This window comes from Cydia pomonella, chromosome 13 (assembly GCF_033807575.1).
Source record: "Cydia pomonella isolate Wapato2018A chromosome 13, ilCydPomo1, whole genome shotgun sequence".
Taxonomy (NCBI): domain Eukaryota; kingdom Metazoa; phylum Arthropoda; class Insecta; order Lepidoptera; family Tortricidae; genus Cydia; species Cydia pomonella.
In genome coordinates this window covers 14,111,142-14,132,461 of record NC_084715.1, presented here as the reverse complement: position 1 = coordinate 14,132,461, position 21,320 = coordinate 14,111,142, and the positions used below count along the sequence as shown (strand labels likewise).

The following is a 21,320-nucleotide window of genomic DNA, read 5'->3' as shown; positions in this document are numbered from 1 at the left end:
GTAGGCATTTTTTTTTAGAAATATAGTATTTTACATTGCTCACACTTGTGCGTCACAAGTAAAAGATAACTACTTTGATGTTTGCCACTAGATAGCAAATTTAATGAAATTACATTGACGAGGGGATTTATATATAAGTATCGCAGTCGTATTGTATAATCCGCCGTATTACATTACGGCTAGCCGATATCAAAATAAGGGACATTTTGAAATGCGGCGGTTCAACGATTAAGGTATGTTGGGTAAATACCGGATGCGGGTGAAGAACGTAGGACATTCATTTCCCACTAATTTGGCTTTATTTTTTAATGTTGACAACATTGTGTAAGACGCCATTTTATTGCGCCTCGACTGTCAGTGTCCCCGCGTCGCTCAGGGAGTCGGGCTTGTGCTATGTGCAATCACAGAGAGCAAGGTAAATTTCGCGAATTCTTCCTTCTATCCGATCTTCGCTCTGTAATTTATTTTGCGTATTGTGATGAAACTGTGTTTGTTTTTGTAATTGTGTTAACAGACCTAGCACTGCTGTAGACTGATATCCGATCTTGACCATTCCAGTAAAGATCGGACCAGAAACAATCAGATCTTTACCTATTTAAAAAACAGCAAGTGATTATCAAACTTTAAATTTTCTTCAATTTACCTACTGACCTTAATTATCACATTTATTGTTTTCTTGATCACACTTTCGTACCATTATTTTTATCCAGTACCACTACCAGCGCGACGGTTACTGACAATGTAATTTTTTTAATTTCCGCAACCCAAAGGTTGCCTTTTAGCGATAAGACCGCATGTTGTTTACCTGTGCTTATGTGTATGTTTTCTTTTGTATTGTTTTCTTTTATTGAGGTGTGCAATAAAGAGTATTTATATTGTATAGGGATGATGATACATGTTGAAATTTATAACAAAATCGAGTAAAATAGATAGCAAATGAGCAATTTTTCGCAATAAAGTACCTACACATACGAATGCATATGTAGATGTGCACGCATACATACATTGCTAGTTTCGGATACAAAATAGAGATAGGGCTTCGAAATTAGTTTCCTTAAAATGCTTCAAGAGGGCTCTCTTTTCCTATATATTTAATTATTTACTTTACTCTTTACATACGATCCTTACATTTTATCAAAAAAAAAGATTGTATATACAGGGTTTCGTATTCAGTATGGGTGTATGGGTCAACCGAAGGTCCGATTTATCCTTTAATTTTTAATGAACATACATCGGTAGTGCTTAAGGTGTATATTGCAACGCACCTGATTATATTACCATAGGAAAGCATATATTTTTGGTCACTGTACTGTATTGGATGCTGACTGTACCTCCTACGCGGAGCTCTCGCAAAACTAATAAAGCTTTAAAGTAATAGCTACTCATTGCGAAATGCAGGGGTCCTAAATCTATCTTAAGACAGGTTATTTTTCCTTTGATCGTGGGCATATTTCAAAACTATATTAGCCTGGAGCCCGCAACCTTACGGTAAATTAAAGGGTTTACGACTTGTGAGTCCCGTCGAACAGAAGTCTGAATGTTAATAAAAGGAATGAAATGGTATATCTTAACTCTACTTTATGTTTGAATAGTCATAACACATTTTTTACCTTACTTGTTCACTTAAATTTAACTGCGTATGTTAGCTGGCAAATTATTAGCTATCGAGAGTATCGAGCTTGTTTAAATTTTAGCGCACAAAACACAGAAATACAGACTCAACTGTATCACTCACTACTAGTAGTTCGCCCCGAACTGAGAACTCACTGTTCGCCAAAACCTATACAGGGTGGTTTTCGATAAAGTGTACAACGTACATATTAAAAGGCGAGACTTTTAGGCAATTTTATCGGTTCAACTGTTTTTTTTATTTTTGACCATTAGTTATTTTTACAGATTTTTAAATTTCTTAGTAAAAAATCAAGTGGTACTCTTAGCGGTTTTTAATGTTAGCGTGCAGAGCATTGATGAAAATTTAAACATTAACTCTGTAGGTATTTGCTTTTATGAAATGTTTATGAAGGTTGACTGATAGATAATGCCTCATGGCAAAGGAGCAATTCCTAGCTGAGCAACTTTTCAAATCTCAAATTTTTGAAGCTATGTTTCTGTCGCGCTGCGGTGGGCGGGAGCCGGAGCTATCTAAGTGTGAGTGCGCGCACACAGACGCGAGACTCGTGCGCTCGCTCATTGCGCGCCGTTCCGTCGACATCGCCCGCGAGCCAGACGGAATTTATTCTGCGCTGCCCGACGCAAGTTGTTTTTGTTGTTACCACGTAATATTGTTTTTCATTTTTATATTATACTGTATCTATTACACCCTAATACCAAACACCCTATCACCTGTACTAAATGTATTTTACACCTATGATGACGAAATAATAAATGATTGATTGATTGATTGATATTAATTACCATATAGGTAAAAACTGCAAAAAATAATGATGTCTCAGCTTCGGTTGTCGTTGTACAGTCAAGTGCAAAAATATGTATCGAAAGTAGGGATTGCAAACCGGATCGATTTTCAATCCGGCCGGATCCGGCCGGATTTTGGCCCTGATTTGGCCGGATCCGGCCGGACCGGATGCTTCTAATGGAAAGAGAATAAGGTATCACAAAGAAATAGGTCCGGTGTCTACCCTTTTGTATCCGATCTTAACCCTGATACAAAAATTGGTAAAATTGTGGCTCTCAAACTTTGATACCTATGTCATAAGGCAATTTGATAAGTAAACAATGTGCTAAGAAACTACTTATTGTAAGGTTTACCCGAAGTAATAGAAAAAACCACTAAAATAATAGATACGTTGCGCAGTTTTGACAATTTAAGATTTCGTGAACTGTACAGGTTTAGGGAAAGTGTAAATGTATTGTTTATTGAATGGAATGTACTGGAAGATATTAAGTACTTAAGTAGGAGGGACAAAAATCAAAATAAAAAATAATCGTGCCCAGTCATTTTTAATGAAGGTCGCCAAAAAATAAGAATCAAACTTAGAAATCAAAAAGACTAAGTAGTTCTTTAAAAAGGTCAAGGTCACTGAGAGCCCATCTTGAAGTATGGAAAATAATTAAAATTGCGATTTTGTTGGTTTAATTTTGCAATATGTATAAGGCTATTTAGGGCAAAAATCTGAAAAGTATTGAGGTTATTAACGCTTTTAAAAATATCTCGATCGAATAAATGACGAAGAAATGTAGGATTGATTAAAACACTTGTATGCACTTATGCAATAGCATTGTTAAAATGTAATGTACAGACGTAGTTAAAATTTTGGTTAGGTACATAGATATAAGAAGTAAGGTTAGGTACCTATATTCGTTTCTCATATCATACTGGTTTAACCCTTAGATACGAGTAAATATTGTACGGCAAAAATGACCAGTTTATAACATCATCTTTTTGGATTTTTCTTAAGCAGAATTTTTGGTGCTTTAAAGAGGTGTAAGAGGCTTGAATCGTGTATTTTTTTATCCGTTGCTTGGTTAAAGGGTTAAGTAGGCACTAGGCACCATCGGCTATGGGGTTTGCTTCGAACTCAGAACTCGATGAGATATTTACAGGTTTTCAGATGAGATGCTAAATTATCTGCTTGCTGCGAAATAATGAATGAATTAATTCATACGTAATTATACCTTAGAAGTAGGTACTCCTACTTCTGAATCTGAAAATTCATGTTTATCTCAGCTTACTCAGAGACAGACCTCTTCAGTATGTTCCAGTTGATTTGCTGAAGGTGTAGATGTACTGCGCGTTTTGTTATATTCAGCAGGTATTTGTCGGAATACCTTGAAGTACTAATGCTGATGATATACATATGTGTTTTTATTTAACATCACTCATTCACGTTCCGGACGAAGAATTTTACAAATGTATTATTATAATTCGGCGATTCCGGGAACAAAATCCTTAAGTAGGTACAGTCGCCATCAGATATATTTCATATATTGGAGCTGCCAAGGTGCATTTTAACTTGACAATACGCCTAGAGCCGTGTACAGATATTTGTGACCTACCTTGGCCGCTCTAATATGTCTAATGGCAACTATACATATTTTTACATATAATGTTTTTTGGTAGATATTTTTTATTCGAATGAGGTTGAGAATAAATTCAATTATGAATTGCATTACAATCATTATATTGCATCAGCCGATGGCAAATAGTTACCTATTGTTTTTTGACTAATAGATGATTATGGTCCTGTGATGTAAGTATATTAAGGTAGTTTTAATTTTACTGTTTGTTAGGGTTCCGTACCCAAAGGGTAAAACGGGACCCTATTACTAAGACTCCGCTGTCTGTTCGTCTGTCACCTGGCTGTATCTAGAATGAACCGTGATAGCTAGACAGTTGAAATTTTCACAGATGATGTATTTCTGTTGCCGCTATAACAACAAATACTAAAAATTACGGAACCCTCGGTGGGCGAGGCCGACTCGCACTTGTCTGGTTCGGTCCGACATTAAGTTCGCCTTTTGTATATTAAGATTTTCTTTTGTGCAGAGTTTAAATAAATAAATAATAATGTGATGCGAGTCTTCATTACTTCGATACTTATTCCCTGAAGACACTAAACGAGCAATATAAAATACGGGCGCATTATGTAAATGAAAGTAAAGTTGTTCAGCCACTAGCTCCGTGCTTGGACAAGCTGGCTACCGGTCCTGGATAGTGCCCATTGCATCCATAAATGGTTGAGCATTAATGGCTAAATCGCCAACTATACTTATTTAAAGAGAAGCGGGAGTTGTATAGTTTAATAAAAGATCGTGCTTACTTACTCATTAGGAACCATCACGTCAAATTGAGATTTGTAGGTAAGTTTAAAGTATGCGGTCTGGAACGATTTGTTTTGATAATTCAATCAAAATTTGTTAGACTTGATTTGTAGCGCCTTTTGAGCAAATTAGAGCTTAACTACGCTATACTTACGTGTAGATAGGTTTACAAATTTGTAAAAAGGTCCTCTTGGCAAAAAAGTTCATCGTCCAAGGTGAACAACAGGTTCAGCGTCGATCGTTTAACTTATTTAGCCCGGAGAAGGGATGCGCGGGTCCTGATAATGAAAAAAAAAACTTACATATATAAAGGTTGGCACTTGTGGTAGTCGAAGGAGTTTGATAAGCACTAGATCCGATTTGCGGGCATCACCGGTTGTCAGTTATCACTACCGTGCGCGGGAAATGCTAGAGCTCCATGCGTGCGAGTGGCACGGAGTCTGGGAACTAACTAAGCGAATTTCTGGGTGTCCGTGATGTGTGACGCTCGCGCACGTGCGCTATACCGGCGCGTACTGCAAGCTGCGCCTACGACGGCGGCGTCGTCGTCGCCGTACCGCGCACCCACTCTACTCTTCTGGCGTAGATTTGTTACAGATTAGCTGTAGCGTTGCATCATTATTGAGGTTTAATTCACAAGATCTAAGATATAGGCTTTCAAAGAAGGAAACACCTAGTCACCTACCTACGTAGCCTAGATTTTTTAAACCGCTACATTTGAAAGTCATGAAATAACGAATAAATGATGGTTTGCATCTAATTTAAGAGTAATGTAAAATGCAGTTATAAAATAAATGTTATAATGTAAATATTTAACTCGTTTATTTAATGGACCTAAAGAAACAGTTGTAAGTATCATTTACATTGCAAACATTTTTTGCTCAGTTTTTATTTCGACCTGGAATTCTAATTTCATATGGTCATAAATTTAAGGGAGTTTTGACTTATGATTATGACTATACTGGTCAAAAGTTATGTAGTTGTAGTAAAACACTTTATTGCACAAAACAAGTACATAACAAATAGAGAATACAATAAATGTGTACAAAGGCGAACTTATCCCTTTAAGGGATCTCTTCCAGCTAACCTTTAAGCATGTAATGTAAAATATTTATGATACGACTATTTGCATTAAAAATAATTTATTTATCTGTTTACATTGCATATTTACTAAACAGGAATGGTCCTTCGAGCCGGATAAACCAGTCTCTCCTAATTATGTACAATATTATATTTCACACGAGATTATACAATATGCGTCGGATTTTAAATTGGTACTTAATTAATTAAAATGTTATCGTTCACGTTTGTTGTAAAACTGGTCTTAGTTGTAAAAAAAATCTGGATTTTCATCTTGCTTACGTAGGTAAGTTAAATATAGAATGTTATTACTAGAATCGCTTTTAGCAGAATTTCAGTCACGTGTAAACAATTCATAGTTTTTTTAATGCGAATTTGCGAAAGTGAGTTAAATACCTACTGCAAGATACGGATCTTAACAATAGTGTTCGCGCTCTTGACCGGTTCTTGTTATATGAAACTGATACGTGATCGCATCTTTCGTGCGGTGCGGCGGTGTATGCAAATGGATGAATGCATAGGAAGTCCCCCACCCGTTCCAGCCTTCACCGCCAATGTGTACGGTAAACAACTCAAGTTCCTGATTCATCACCGTTGACACCCATATTTAAAGTTCACTTTCGCGAGTATGTTTTATACGCTAGCTGTACCTACTGGAACGAACGCATGATAATGTTTAACAGAAACTCATTAGATATTCATTTTTATCGTGGCGCGGTGCCCATATAGAGGACTTTCCGAAAATTTCTCCATAAAACACTTTAGATAGATATCTTTATGTTATATTTTGGAGATATTTTAAGAGGCTGTTGAATAAAAATTGCCACAATAGGAACTTATAAACTGTCAAGTTGTTAATAATATTGTTGTTACATGAACTGTGAATGTAGAAGTTTGTTTTAGTCGTACAGTTTTATCACAGTTCCTATATATTACCTCGCAGTTGGCTGAGGGAGGGTTACACTTTTTTTTATCGAACGACGCCTGTAACGTAAAAGAACTGACGAGAGGCAAACCAAATAATCCCATAAGTGTTCCTTTTTAACACGCTTTTATTATGTCGACCTGTATGTAACTATTAACTATGTAATGGAATCTAAGGTAACTAATTTAACCATCTTCCAAGGATCGTAGCGTTATGGAAATTGGCAGCTGTATGTAGTTCTAATGATAATACAATAATATGGTACTGTCGAATTGATCTGATGATGGAGCCGGCAGATATGAACTGGAACTTCATGATAGAACATCGTATCATAGCTGTGTTTGGATTTGTTAGAAAAGTCTAGTAATGAACTTTGACCACGATTAGGTTTCAAGGTCTGATGATGAAGCCGGAAGATAGGCACTGGCATTCCATGATGGAATATCGTATCATAGTCGTGTTTGCACTTGTGAGAAAGGTCACGTTATGGACTTTGAACACGATCAGGTTTCAAGGTTATAACAAACCTATTATATATTGACTTGGAAGTTTTTCAGTTATTTCAAATATATCCTGATAAACACGCTATTATAAATGCACGTACGTGCATTTATAAAAGCGTGTTTTTCTAGTGTTTTTTAAACTATTAATTTATTTGCTTATTATAATAGTTATGTCAATGTGATTTGCTATAATAATGGGATCTAATGTCATAATCATATTAACACTTTTGTTACTAAATAGGGCTGATTACGATAGTTAGTAGTTATTATCAGTCTTCTTAATTGAAATATCTGCCACGACATGGTGATACAACCACGAGCTGTCACGACTTAGTGATGGGAATACATTACCTATTTAATTATTCTTATTACATTCCATTGATACAATCAACTAAATTCCATGACTGGAACGCTTTTGTGCAACTTACACCTAAGTTTTCTTTTCCAAGACAACGAATAATTCAGAAAAATATTGAAAGTACTTAACGAAGTTTGTGACGATGTTCATGTAAAATAACGTAATAAATAGGCACCTATGCAAAGTTCTAAAAAAACCAGCCAAGAGGGCAGTGTAGAGCTCGGTGTAGGGTTCCTAAGTTACCTACCATTTTCTCAAAATATTGTTTGTAAAAATTTGACAAGGAAAAGTGCCCCTGTTGCCTATTTGCTGAATAAACGTTTGATATTTGATTTGAAAATAGGCTGCCTTGAAAAGGGGCTATTAGTAAGTATCAAGTATATCGCTTATCTTCGTCTTTTTATTTACTAAGAAGGGAAGACTTTTTGCGATAACTCAAAAACGGCTTATCCGATCATGTTCGCTATAGTTTTCATTGAAAGTGTTTATTAAAGTTTTCCTTTTATTTACTTTTTTTTCTTCATATTTTTGGACCCCCATGATTCAAAAGTTCGAGGTGGGTGGCACACATTTTTTTTCCTTTGAAGCGATTATATCCAAAAAACCGGCCAAGAGCATGTCGGGCCACGCTCAGTGTAGGGTTCCGATGTTACTCTTCCGTCACAATAAGCTAAACTGGAGCTTAAAGTATAGTAAATTGTTAACCAAGGGATGAAACGGTATCTTTCACCCGAGTTAAACAAATAGGCAAATTTGCATAATCAGTACCTAATTAAAGTAAGTCTTTTTACTATGAAGGGAAAACTTTTTGCGATAACTCAAAAACAGCTAAACTGATCATGTTCGCTATAGTTTTCATTTAATGTCTTTCTTAAGCTCTACTTCCACGATTTTTTTTCATATTTTTTGGACCTATGGTTCAAAAGTTAGAGGGGGGGACACATTTTTTTTTCTTTCGGAGCGATTATCTCCGAATATAATCATTTTATCAAAAAATGTTTCTTAAAAACCCCTATTAGTTTTGAAAGACCTTTCCAACGATACCCCACACTCTAGGGTTGAAGCGAAAAAAAAATTTCACCCCCACTTTACGTGTAGGGGAGGTACCCTAAAAAAAATTAAATTTTTAGATTTTATTGTACGACTTTGTCGGCTTTATTGATTTATATATCCATGCCAAATTTCAGCTTTATAGCACTAACGACCACGGAGCAAAGCCTCGGACAGACAGACAGACAGACAGACAGACAGACGGACATGGCGAAACTATAAGGGTTCCGTTTTATGCCATTTGGCTACGGAACCCTAAAAAGGATGTTGGAGACCCCTTTTCGTTTTGATATACCTATCCAACGACACCCCACACCATAGTGTTAAAGCAAAAAATCAATTTCATCCCCACTTTACTTTGTAGGAGAGGTGCACAAAAAACATAGTTTTTATTTTACCACTTTGTCGCCATGATTGATATATGTATCCATGCCAAATTGCAGCTTTCTAGCTCCAACGATGATGGAGCAAAGCCGCGGATGGATAGACAGACGGACATGGCGAAACTATAAGGGTTCTTTCTAACTACGGAACCCAAAAAAACGTTTTTAAATTTGAGAATATGCATGACCAAAGTCATGTGGTCACATTGTGCATTAGCCCCCTTATTCATAAACTTGTACTAAAGTTACGATGCCGCTAATAATCGTTTGTCCCTTTCCATCGTACCAATACTTCGGAAAGGGACAAACGATTATTAGCAGCATCGTAACTTTAGTACACGTTTATGAATAAGGGAGTAGGTATCCACAAGAGCGCTATTCGATTTTTTCTTGTCATGTTAAGACATCGCCAATCTTGTCATTGGCGGTGATGAAGTTTTGCTGAAACGTACCTTATATTTTTTGATTTCCTCTCTTCTCCAGCTATTAAGGGACATACTTAGAAGGAATATAGTCGTAGACACGCTGGCTAAATTAATTAACATAAACGAGTTGTAATCCATCAATAACCAAACAGTCTTAACTATCTTCAATCTAATTTTATCGAGGTAGCAATTATCCAATAGACTTGTTACTTTGTGCATCTTTAATTCCGAACTACAAGTTAATTCCTTCCTTATGTTAATTTTACAGTTGAGTCTGATTTTAACTGGAATTAAAAAAAAAAAAAAAAAAAAAAAGTAGTTGTACTGCTCCCATTTACGTACTTTATGTAACCTTTGTTTAAATAAGTAGGTAATAGTGTTTTTGGGCAGGATTACTTATAGTCGACGACTATATTTATGAATTTAAGATTTTGGGTCTCAAACATCGAGCGCTTTGTATTTTCTGGATTGGGATTTTACACGTGAACTCTTATGAAATCTACGAGCTCCGGTATATCTCCACTCTTATACGATTATGAAATTTATGAATCGCATCAAAATATCATGGGAACAAGTGCGTTACCATTGCATATAATACCCGGCGAGGTGTTAATCATGTTGTCTTGTACTTGATATATGTAGCTTCATATCTTCATATCGCTCACATCGCATTCGACTTTCCCGTTCCGCACCGTCGCGCCCATTGACGAGCTCTCTTCGTTCGCTATTACTCTCATGTGTAACCTCATTCACTCAACTGTGTAATCGTTTTATATTGGAAAATTAATTTTCTGTTTATAAACAATGCAAGGTACGCCATTTTGATGTAGGTATTGGACTATTGCTAGGTAGATATAATATAAGTTATTCTGGTTTTATTAGTCTACTCGTGCGCGAATCGAGCCGCGAGTGTGGATGGTCCTCGCGTCGATTTCGCAGATTGTTCACGCCTTCGCGTCTTTTTCTCCGTTTTTTGTCGGTATTTGGCCCGCGTCAAAGGAGACGCGAAGCGCGAACTTGCAAGACTCCACACTTGCAACCGCTTCACGCCGCGATTCGCTCACGAGTCGGTTAATCTGTCCTTCTATGGCGGCTACTTGGTTATATTGGGTGCGAACTTGATCAACCAAAAATCAATTTGATCGTTCCCAGTTTGAATCAGTGCCTTGCCGCAAACTAAATCCGATCAGCTGACGCTTTGGCGCCATCTTGCCGCGAACCAAACTGCGAAATCGCCGTGAAGTTGTGCGAGTGTGGAGTCTACGTCAACGTCGGGGTATGTTCGCTCCGTGAAGTCGCGCCACGATTCACGCGCATAGTCTAGAGGGAGCTTTAAATGAGCGTTCCCACACAAACGGAGTTTCGGTCTCATTTTAAAACTACGTATTTGGTTGTAATGACACTTTGCACATACAATGACATGAGCCTATATCTAGGCCTGTAATTAGTTTATATTGCTCGACTTTATAAAACAAACGAAGTAGAACAAAAATAAGTTTTGTATGAAAATCTTAAAATCGCTGTATGTTTTTTTTATTAACTATCGTATCTGGGCTACTTGAACTAATTACAGCCTTACAGGATAAAAGATATCCTATCCTATTGTAAGTACAAAGTTTTAGCGCAATCTAGCTGGTCGTTTTAAAATGAGAGCGTAACTTACGTATGCATGGAGAACCGAACTTGCTTAATTCCTACTACATACTGATTGAAAGTCCCTTGCGGTAAAAAAAAGTGATACTAGATATAAAATCTTTAGTATTTCCATTTCTCCCGCGGACTTTCCAATTAAGTACCCCGTACGGTTTCGGGTAAAAAGAAATGGCAATGGTTTTGATTTCGTCCAAATTTTGTATGATAACATTTATTTGAAATTATTACTTTATTAAAATTAGGCAGATAGCCAAACTAACGGTTAGCGTAAAAATTTATTCGGTTTGTGATAGTTTTATATCTTATTGGAGCGTTTGAAGTTAGGTGTTCCCAATTCCCCCACTTTCCTCTACATGCTAAGTCCCGTTTAGTATAAATAAAGTTTATATATAAACAAAATTGAATGGGCGTGGAAGGCGTGGCACAAATAAATAATAACAATTAATTATAGAAATAACTTTTTATTTCAATTGCGTAACATTTTAACTTCCCTAGCTCAGTGTCGGCCAGGGCCAAAGGCCTCGGCTTCTGTTCTTATGGCTTACCGAGTAATCGCCTTAGTCAAACCAGTATAATTGTAGTCACCAGTACCCTACATAGTTGTTGTTATTATTACAGATCTCGTCTTGGGTATCCGGTGTGCTGGTTCGCCAAGGCAAGTATGTGGTAAGCGAAAAAGCCACGGATGGCTGCTCTTCCGTCACACGCTTATAGCATAATTTCCTGAAGCAGGACAGGCTATGAAGAAGCTTCTTATAAAATTTTAGTAACTATACAATGTAGTTATTGCGGCTTTCTGGGACGCTTTTACCGTTGGTCAACTGCCGTAAATGTTATTGCTGTGAAAGGATAACGTTTCTACTTAGTTACTACTGACAGTAGTATGCTTAGTCACATAACTTAAAATCTAAAAACATAAATCTAACTTTGGAACGGAGACTAGAAATACACAACTACTTTATAAAAACAAGTGTTCAAAATACTACCGTACTAAAGTGATTTCGATTTGAATCAAGATCAGGAGCCACATATTCATTTGCGGACTCGTTATTTTCTACGCTGCTACTCGTATGGAATAACTAATATTCTGGAAGAAGTCATTAGTGGATTAGGAAGGAAACCCTATACTCTTGCGGCGACCCGAACGAGCCCAAGCAGGGATAATAGTCGATGCATATTTCGACGTTGCAATTTGTAGTTACTTAGGCGCAGAATGCACGAAGTGGTTTGGTGTGGGTGCCGTGCTTGCTGCGAGGTGGAGCGCGAATTTTATGACGAAAATAAAACCTAGATACATAGATTTATTTTCTGCTAAGTAGCTAGTCTGAGAGCTCTGCGTGTTACGTGCCCATGGTGTTTTAAACCAATCAAAAGCAAAGGGATTGCAAATCAGACGTCATTCATATTTCCAAAATTTTATAATTCCACTACCTGGTTATGGAATTTTACACGCGGGTACAAAAAGTTAGCAGTTTATTTATTTGATTCAACGCTGCGAAGTGCGGTACCATAACCCTCCGTATGTACTGTGCCTTAGGCTAACCGGGTGATCACCAAGATAGGCAACTAGAAATTGATCCTAACAAGAATCCGCTAACGGCATCGAAATTTGAAGACGTAAAGATAGAGCAATCTACTTATCGAGTCGACTATTACAACAGTTATTTACATTATCTAACTATAATGTGAATAAATTTTATACAAAATTTTCCTTATCAGCCTTTCTTTGGAGAGTGCTTTGGGTCAAAGTTCTTTTCGTTGTCTTGTTTCTGACCACTCTGTCACGCTTGTATTTTTGTCTTTAATCAAATAAATAACAAAAAGTCTAGTGCTATTGCATATTTTTCTAGCTGTAGATTATAATTAGGCCAGTCAAATAAGATCAAATAAAACCGTTTCCAGGAAATAATTCCCAGCAAGCTGGAAATCGTCTTAATACTTTCATTTGGTGCTAAATTAGTGTATTCCGAGTTTGCACCATCCCAGGAGTTGTGGATTTTCGCTCTTTTTCCAGTTTTTTGCTTGTAGCTCGAAAACGGTAAATCCGATTGCAATGTCATACATTTCAATATTAAAGAGGATGAAATTCTTACACAAATTGACTAAGTCCAACGGTAAGCTCAGGAAGACTTGTGTTGTGGGTACTCAGACAACGATATATATAATATACAAATACTGAGATACATAGAAAACATCCACGACTCAGGAACAAATATCAGTGCTCATCACACAAATAAATGCTCTTACCGGGATTCGAGCCCAGGACCATCGGCTTCATGCCTATGAAGGGTACGTCACTACCCCCTAGGCCAGACCGGTCGCCAAAACATGACACCGGTTGTATGCTATAAATCCGGTAAATAAGTAATTTCCAACAATTTTCTCCAAATATGTCGACTACGTTAAGCAATACTATGACCCTGCCAGTACAATCTTCGTTATTGATCAATCTTGGTTATCCTAATGATGCATCACTAAAGAGTATGTACTAAAGAAGCTGACCGTCTTTACTGTTAGAGCAAGTACTCTTCTGCAAACGTGGTGTTAACTGAAACGATGCCTGCAACTATCCCGAAAAAACAATTTATGTCCAATGACAGCAACAATGAACGGCTTATCTCCATGCTGCGGGAAAAAGTTCTATAGGGTTTGAAATGAGGCAAGCTGATGTTGAGGATGCTGACACCTTCATCGTCAACACCGCCATTCAAGTGGCAGAAGATTTTGAGACGGTCATAATAATCGCAGAGGACACCGATCTATTTATCTTATTAACTGCCAAAGTACCAGATTCCTCAAACATTTACATCATGGTACCTGGAAAGGGGACTTCACAAAACCCGTTTTACTCTCCCTGGGACTTTAACTTCTCTTCTGCTGTCAAACAGAACCTTCTGTTCCTACATGCAATCAGTGGGTGTGATACCAACTCTGCAATCTCTGCATTCTATCGCCAAGGGAAGTTGAAGTTTATCAAGCTCCTTGAGAACACGGCTTTACAGAGGCAGTCAAGGTTTCCCATTATGTAATGAGACTTCCTTGGACAAAATCCGCCACGAGACATTTTCAAAATCTCTCATAAAGCCAACTTTCAATCTGGCTCACTGCCCTCAACAAATGCAGCCGCCGCCCAACATATTCTGCGGGTCTACTGCCGATCGCCGTAGACAGATCAGTACAGTCCCTAGGAAGATGATCTCGACGAAGAGAGGTGAGACCATCGACATCTAAAAAAATTTGTGAAGACTTTGATTTCTATAACATATTTTTTTAGAACATATTAAATTTTTTAACACCACTATTACTAAAATATTATTTTGGTTTATGTTTTTGTTCTCATTTTATCATGTCATGCCAATTTTCCCAGTTTCTAACTTTTGATTACGGCTCTACCACTGAACCTAATTTGAAGTTTGAGATACTCATTCGACGCAGAATTCAATCCTCTTAATATTTAAATGAATGACATTTCAATCGGACGTACCGTTTTCGAGTTACAAGCCAAAAACTGAAAAAAAAAGAGCAACAATTTGGCAATGGAGCAAACTCGGATTACAGTAATTTAGAACCAAATGAATGTATTAAGCCGATTGCCAGCTTGCTGGGAATTAATTCCTGGAAAAAAACTAATTTGCCTGGCCTAAATTAACATATGAAAAATGAAAAACTGCTTCCCATAAAAAAAGCTCCACTCCGGCATATTTTTTGGGGACAAAAAACAAGACAACGAAATAAATTTTGACCCCTTTACAGTCATTCCCCGTATCGTCTTTAGTGTCATTTACCGTTTACATATAACAATCGTATCCACCTCTATATAACAGAGTAGTCTTGTATTTACCCCTAGCAATACGTAGCGCTACTATCTGCTAGACTAGAGCTTGATGAGCGTTTACAATTCCTGGAGGATTATGTTATAAAAACAATACATATATCTACAATGCGTGAATTCTGCTGTGCAGTTAAGTAGTAGCAGTTTATATCTACATACCTTTTTCATCTGTGACAGTTTTTACTGCTAGAAAGGTTCCTGTAGCAGTTACGAATAACTGACGTTTACAGTACCTAACTATAAAGCAGAGACGTTTTCCATATAGATTTTCGTACACTGACGCACCTGTTGGTATCTCTATTGCACGCGCATAATTATATTGCTGTCCCGAGTGTAATGCTGGTTGTCAATGTCACTGTGTGTGTCAGCTATATAGCAACAGGCGGTTCAATGTACGAAAATCTATACGGAAAGCGTTTCTACTTTAGTAGTACATATTTACAGTAAATTGAAGGTATAGTAGAATAAAAGTAATACGGAGTATTACTGCAATGTTCTGTCGCCAGATTGCAGCACTAGCACCTATCATGACATTGATGCATCAAGGCGGTTTGTTTACAAAGGGCCTTACCGGGAAACGCGAAAATCAATATTTAGTTATCTACCTCTTTATCGCTCGAATATGCAAGAGTGATAGGGAGGTTATATAACGAAATTTAGATTTTCAGGTTTCGCGGTAGACTCTCAGATTGTGATGGATTGTGGTAGTGGCGCCCCCTAAGCAGATTCGCGTAAGATTCCCTATTCAAAAAAAAAAATTAAATACGCCTTTCAAGTCCAGTCGTTCCCAAAGCCTCAAACAGACAGGGACATCATTTATACCAGATTCATGAACACCCATAACGTTTTAAGACCGTTTTAGTTACATTCCTAAAGGTCGAACTGCTGCTGATTACACATCAAGCGAACGAACGATGACTATTTCAATTTAGTGCCATCCACGAACACCCGTCCCATATTATTAACTATTCGTTTCACAAAATAGTAAGGAAATACATGAGGTTCAGCGCGCGTTTCTCAGGGTATCTGTCGATTGCTGCGTAGACGCAGCAGCAGCTTCCATTAAATACATATGTTATCAAAGCTGACCGGATAGGCAACTAAATAGGCCCTAAAACTCTACCCGTTATAGTTGTATAAGTAGTTTTCGTATTGTGCAGTTAAACCTTGTGTGGCCGATGATGGTCTTCATCGTCGCTGTGTTCCTCCTGCAGCAGCAGACTGTCGGGCGGACCACGCGGAGGCGCGCGCGCACCGCCTGAGCGCCGCGACGCACCCGCGCCGCGTGAGAACATGCGCGATAGTTGTGCGAACTTCTTGCGCGATACTGTGAAAATTGAGATGACTATAAACTATCATTTATTGGTTGATCCACAAATGTTAAATATTTATAATTGTGTTGTCTTTTAAGATAGGTACACTAATACTATGCACGATGAAGAGTATACAAATTCTTACTCGTAGGTATCTAATTGGATACCGCTATAGGTACCTAAAAGAAGTATTTTATTGCGCTTCGCCATGCATAATATATAATCTGCCTTTGTGCGATTAGGTACATGGCTACTCTATGCATAATATTAATATGTGTAATATATGTTATCCAGACAAACCTCTAAATAATTGTGTTCTCTGCAATATTTTTGTTTCAATTCAACCAGCTACATATTTTGATAGAGATGCCAATATTTATCCCGAAAGTAAAATCGGCACTAAGATAATTAAGCACACTCACATTTCCCCATATTTTTAAGCCGCTCCTTAAAATCTGCTTCGTCATCACCCTTCGTCTTCCCCTGCTCACTATCCAACGCCGCCATGAACTCCTGGTTCCAGCGAAGTTCCGCCATGAACTCCTCATTCTGCAGAAACGTGGCGATTCGGTCGTCGTCCATGTCTAAACTCAGGTCTATTCGCGCGTCAGTGCCAGGTGGTATGCGCAGAAACATGGGCGGTAAAGGTCCAAGCATTCGCGGTACCCATTTCCTTCGTACGGCTAGCGGTACTGAGTCGTCGTCGATGTCTCTGAAATTGAATTTGGAGATGAAGCCAAATTGTAGAAATTTCTTAAGCTGAGATGTGTGACACGCTAGAAGAACCTAAGACTAATGTTTTATAATCGAGAGTAGATTCTATAACACTATTGTTGATCCAGATTATTATTTAATTTCAAACTGTCCGATCTACTTGTATTATAGAGTTAATACACCTACGTCAATTTGTTCAAAAATTAAATGTTCCGTCGACAGAAAAACCAATACCGATGTTTTCCGTTAGGATTTTGTATCATATCCAGGTATATTGGACCTGGGGTGTTCATTGTTCATAGGACTATAGGTACTATGGCGATGGCCTAACGCAAACGAACCTTAAGTATTCGTTGAGAATCCGAATCTGTTTTCAATGCTTTAGGTACTTACCTAAATAGTTTTTTTTTTGGAGACCGGTAGTACCTATATGCATGGAGCTTAAATGCACCAAACGAAAAGGCCAGTAAGAATCGCATTCTATGGTCACGTCTCGCGTTAGAGATACCACCAAATTTGAGTGATAGGTAATCTACACTTACAGTATATCTACCTACCTATTAATAGGTAGTCGTTATAAATATAGCTAAAGAGAGTAGAGAGGTCAAGTCTACCAGTAAGCGCAGGCAGTCCGCACGTCGAATAAATATGGTAATGAAACGATAAAGAACGCAATTCGAGATACGATTGTTTAATTAAAAGTCCTTAGTACACAATCCACTGTGGGTGTGTACTACATCATGTCGGACTGACTCAGAGTATGACTCCCCAGTTCGGCTTGCCAACAATTCGCATAGCGCTTTGTTATGTTTCTAGTTTCTGTTTATATCCTACAAGTGATTGTTAGATATCTGAAACATTGTCTTGATGTCGGGCGATAACTTTCTGTAAGTCGGTAACGAGTTAATGATTTAGTGTTTTGTTTTGCGATCAGTTTAGTGCGATTGGCGATTAGGTACTTGATTTAGGTGCTGTATAAATTGCAATTCTAATTTAGGTACTATTTTGGTATTTAACGTCTGAAAGTTTCGCAGCTACGTAGGGTACATTGTGTTGAGCAAGAAATATCGAGAACAATATCTTAATTAAAATTTAGATTAGGTAGTTGTTTTCATCACACTTGCTCGAAAAAGATCTTATTTCATGCAGGTATACTGAAGGATAAAGGCATGTATTGTTCCCCCGGGAGTTATGAATTGTAAAAAAAAGCTATTCTTTTATTGCACAAAAGAAAAACGTAATCTATAAAATGCGAAATTAATGCCATGAGGCCTTTTCTACTAATCAACCTTAGGACAAAGCAGAAAATATTGTAGGTAGGTGGTGCATTTCAAACTAAAATCATTATTAAAAGAAAATGAGGCCTAATACACGAATATATTGTATACTATGAACTTAAAAGCGCAGTGCTAATTTTGTGTAAATTAGCACTGCGTAACATATCTTCTTAATTATTTTAGCATAGAGCTCATAGAAACTTAAGCGAATCGCTATGTGCTAACCACGCGCTAACCGCCCTATCGAGTCAGTCCCGGCTACGTGTACCTAAAGATTCTAACGTAAATAAGAATATGAACTTTGAACTCTTTGAATGAAAGATTCCGCTTGTCATGCTAACCTGTTGCACTACTACTAACAAGACTATTTCTCAATATTTGACTGCTATTACGGAGATTTAAACTCTTCGCAAAAATCTAATAGATAAGTGGGTCAAAATTCTTTTCGTTGTCTTGTTTCTGACCACTCTGACACGCTTCTGTTTTTGTCTTTAATCAAATAAATAAATAAAAGTTGGTTGCTATTGCATGTCTTCTAACTGTAGATTATTATTCTATTAAGAAAAATTAAAATTAAATTTCAACCTATACAAAAAGCTCCACTCTCACATTTTTTGAAGGCAAATAACAAGATTATTTTGACCGACGTCTCTTATACGTAGGTAGCTTCTACTAGCTTACTTGTAGGTAGACAGGGTAGGTACATGTATTATTAAACATGTTGACTGATAGAGAATGCATTATGGCATTAAGTATCTACGTCTTATGTAACTGTATATTAAATTTTAACTGTGCAATATGGTTTCTGTCTCTAGTTAATCGAATACTAACTAACTAACTGCCCACCTACTGTACAAGTGTACGATAGTCATCATTACCTTTTTTTAATTAGGTACGAGTATACCTAACGAACAGAAAAATGCTAGCGAAAATGAAAAAGCTTAGTTTGATCTTACCAGTGCGCATTTACCCATCCTCAATATTATATATTACTTAAGTATTTTTTGGGTAACAGGAATATTAAGACTTATATCGACCGGGATAAGGATTACCTTTTTTATTGTTTTCGAGCTCTCGATATTTCGACGCAGTTACATGTGTCTAGTCTAATGGAACTAACTGTGAATCATTCAAAACTGTTTTGAGAAATATTGCTTATTGAATTTGATATTGCAGTTGACTGTACTTATGGCGAGGGTTTGTTGTTGTAACTTACACGAGTGCCGTGGTGTCGTTGTCTTCGCCGTTGCGCTGCTGGCGCGGTGTGCGGCGCGGCTTGCGCGGGCTCGCGCCTTCCACCCGCTCCATCTCCAGTCGCAACCTCTCGTTTTGGTTGTCGGTACTCATCGCCAGCAGCTGATCGATGGTGGCATCCACGGCGCCCTGGTTCGCGCGCAGCACCGCCTCGATCACGTCGTCGTCCATGTCCGGGAACATCGTCTTAAAATCCGTCATCGCCTGGGTGAACTCCAGCTGCATCGTGGACGCCATCGCGCCGGCTTGAACACGAGACGTCACGAGCGCGCCGGTACAGCTGATGTGTGACGCAGAACTGCCGCAGTGCCGGGTGTCGGCGTGCGCTCATCGGCCATCCTAGCGGCCCGCTAGAAGCCGCCGGTGCCGGGTTCTCCGCGAGTTTCTCGTGTGTAGTTTTGTCTAGTCCTGTGAGCGATGCAGTGCACCGTGCGGTACCATAATGTGCAATTTTCACTTTCGACGTCTTCAGGTGCGCATTGCGCGTGCGCGGGGGGCGCGGGGCGCGTCAATATATAAATAGAGACGGTACGCGGTGCCGCGTCCCCGCCTGGCCGAGCCGCGGTGCACTCTGGACGATGCACGGGCGAATCTAGACCCTCCGCGGTGTCGCCACGCGCATGTGCGAACAATGTTTGTAAATGTTCATTATCTCGACCTTTCAACGATGATAAGTTTACAATATAAAGGTGTCAGTTTAACCTTTACCGCGCCGGGACGAATTAAATAGACACCTCACATGCGATTAAGTTTAAGTAGGTCAATTAGGTCATAATCATAAATGGGTTATTTTCTGTTAAAGGGCATGTCACTACATATGATACATATCACTGTGACCCGCGCGCATTTAATATCTATTAAAATTTTTTTTATGATACTGATAGATGACTACTTATAAATTAAATGTAACAGATACACTTATTTTAGTACTGTTTTTTAACTCCATTAAATCAGAAACCTAAGCATATTTTTTAATAGTCTAAGATGTCGATGAAGCAATTTTCCACTTTAAGAGACATAAAGTGTCTACCTATTTGTCTAACGAACTTACCCAGGCAAAAATAGCGGTTGAACCTAAGTGGTGATTAAACCTAATAAGTCACCTTAGGACTCTAGCAATTATAGAAAAATCTAATTATGATTTAGTCTTGTCAGCATGAAATAAATAGTGAAGGCTTAAGTGGCCAAACCAAATACTTATGTTATATCTCAACACATCTTTGTGGTATGTAATATTTTATGGGAATAAAAATAAGGATTTGTTCAGGCTATTGAAAGTTATGGTACTTAAGTTGCATTATTGCATTTAAAATTGCAGCATATGACAATTATTTATAGTTACGTCCGTTACGTCCTAATGAAAACTAGCATTATGGCCTATTGCGGCATCTCATCATGCTAAGTGGGGATCCTGTTGAACCTAAGATTATTTTCTATAAATATATGTTTGCTTTCTATCGTATATAATGGCCATTATGGCATAGTAGTTATTTGTTTTACAAGGAGGCAAAGTTGTTATTTAACCCCTTGTGCTAATATTGATACCAGAGTAAGCGAAATATTCTATAATTGAACCACGAGCGTAGCGAGTGGTTCGAAACGTGCAATCTTGAACTCTGTGAGGGTTTCAAGGCACGAGGGTTAAACAAATTTTGCCACCGAGTGAAACACAAACATTTTCACCACACCAACGACAGGAAAATCCTGTAAAAATCATAAAAAATCAAATCAAATCTAAATGAACGTCATTATTATTAAACATTTTTCATTC

At 37.9% G+C, this 21,320-nt stretch overlaps 2 protein-coding genes across 3 annotated transcripts in view; both read right to left on the bottom strand.

The window, feature by feature from the left end:
- The window catches only part of LOC133524294 (uncharacterized), a 33,544-nt gene extending 28,136 nt beyond the window's left edge, over positions 1–5,408 (bottom strand). Inside the window, exon 1 of one of the 2 annotated variants that reach the window (XM_061860217.1) lies at positions 5,085–5,408. The gene's annotated coding sequence lies outside the window, so the exon portion shown is untranslated. The remainder of the gene's footprint in view (positions 1–5,084) is intronic. The other variant, XM_061860216.1, reaches the window with a different exon arrangement.
- A 6,196-nt stretch (positions 5,409–11,604) lies between these two features.
- Positions 11,605–20,141, bottom strand: LOC133524291 (CUE domain-containing protein 1). Its single transcript, XM_061860212.1, has 3 exons — positions 19,512–20,141; positions 16,727–17,016; positions 11,605–16,318 (listed from the first exon to the last, which is right to left on the bottom strand). Exons 1-3 carry the CDS (start codon positions 19,784–19,786, stop codon positions 16,152–16,154), a joined length of 732 nt encoding a protein of 243 aa, XP_061716196.1. The 5' UTR covers positions 19,787–20,141; the 3' UTR covers positions 11,605–16,151.
- Between the last annotated feature and the right edge of the window lie 1,179 nt (positions 20,142–21,320).

Bases quoted from the DNA above. Each gene is read 5' to 3' on its own strand.
- LOC133524291 (XM_061860212.1), bottom strand. From the start codon at position 19,786: ATGGCGTCCACGATGCAGCTGGAGTTCACCCAGGCGATGACGGATTTT. The intron at 17,017-19,511 runs GTAAGTTACAAC...ATTCAATTTCAG, and splicing joins AACGACACCACGGCACTCGT to AGACATCGACGACGACTCAG. The intron at 16,319-16,726 runs GTGAGTGTGCTT...CAATTTTCACAG, and splicing joins GCTTAAAAATATGGGGAAAT to TATCGCGCAAGAAGTTCGCA.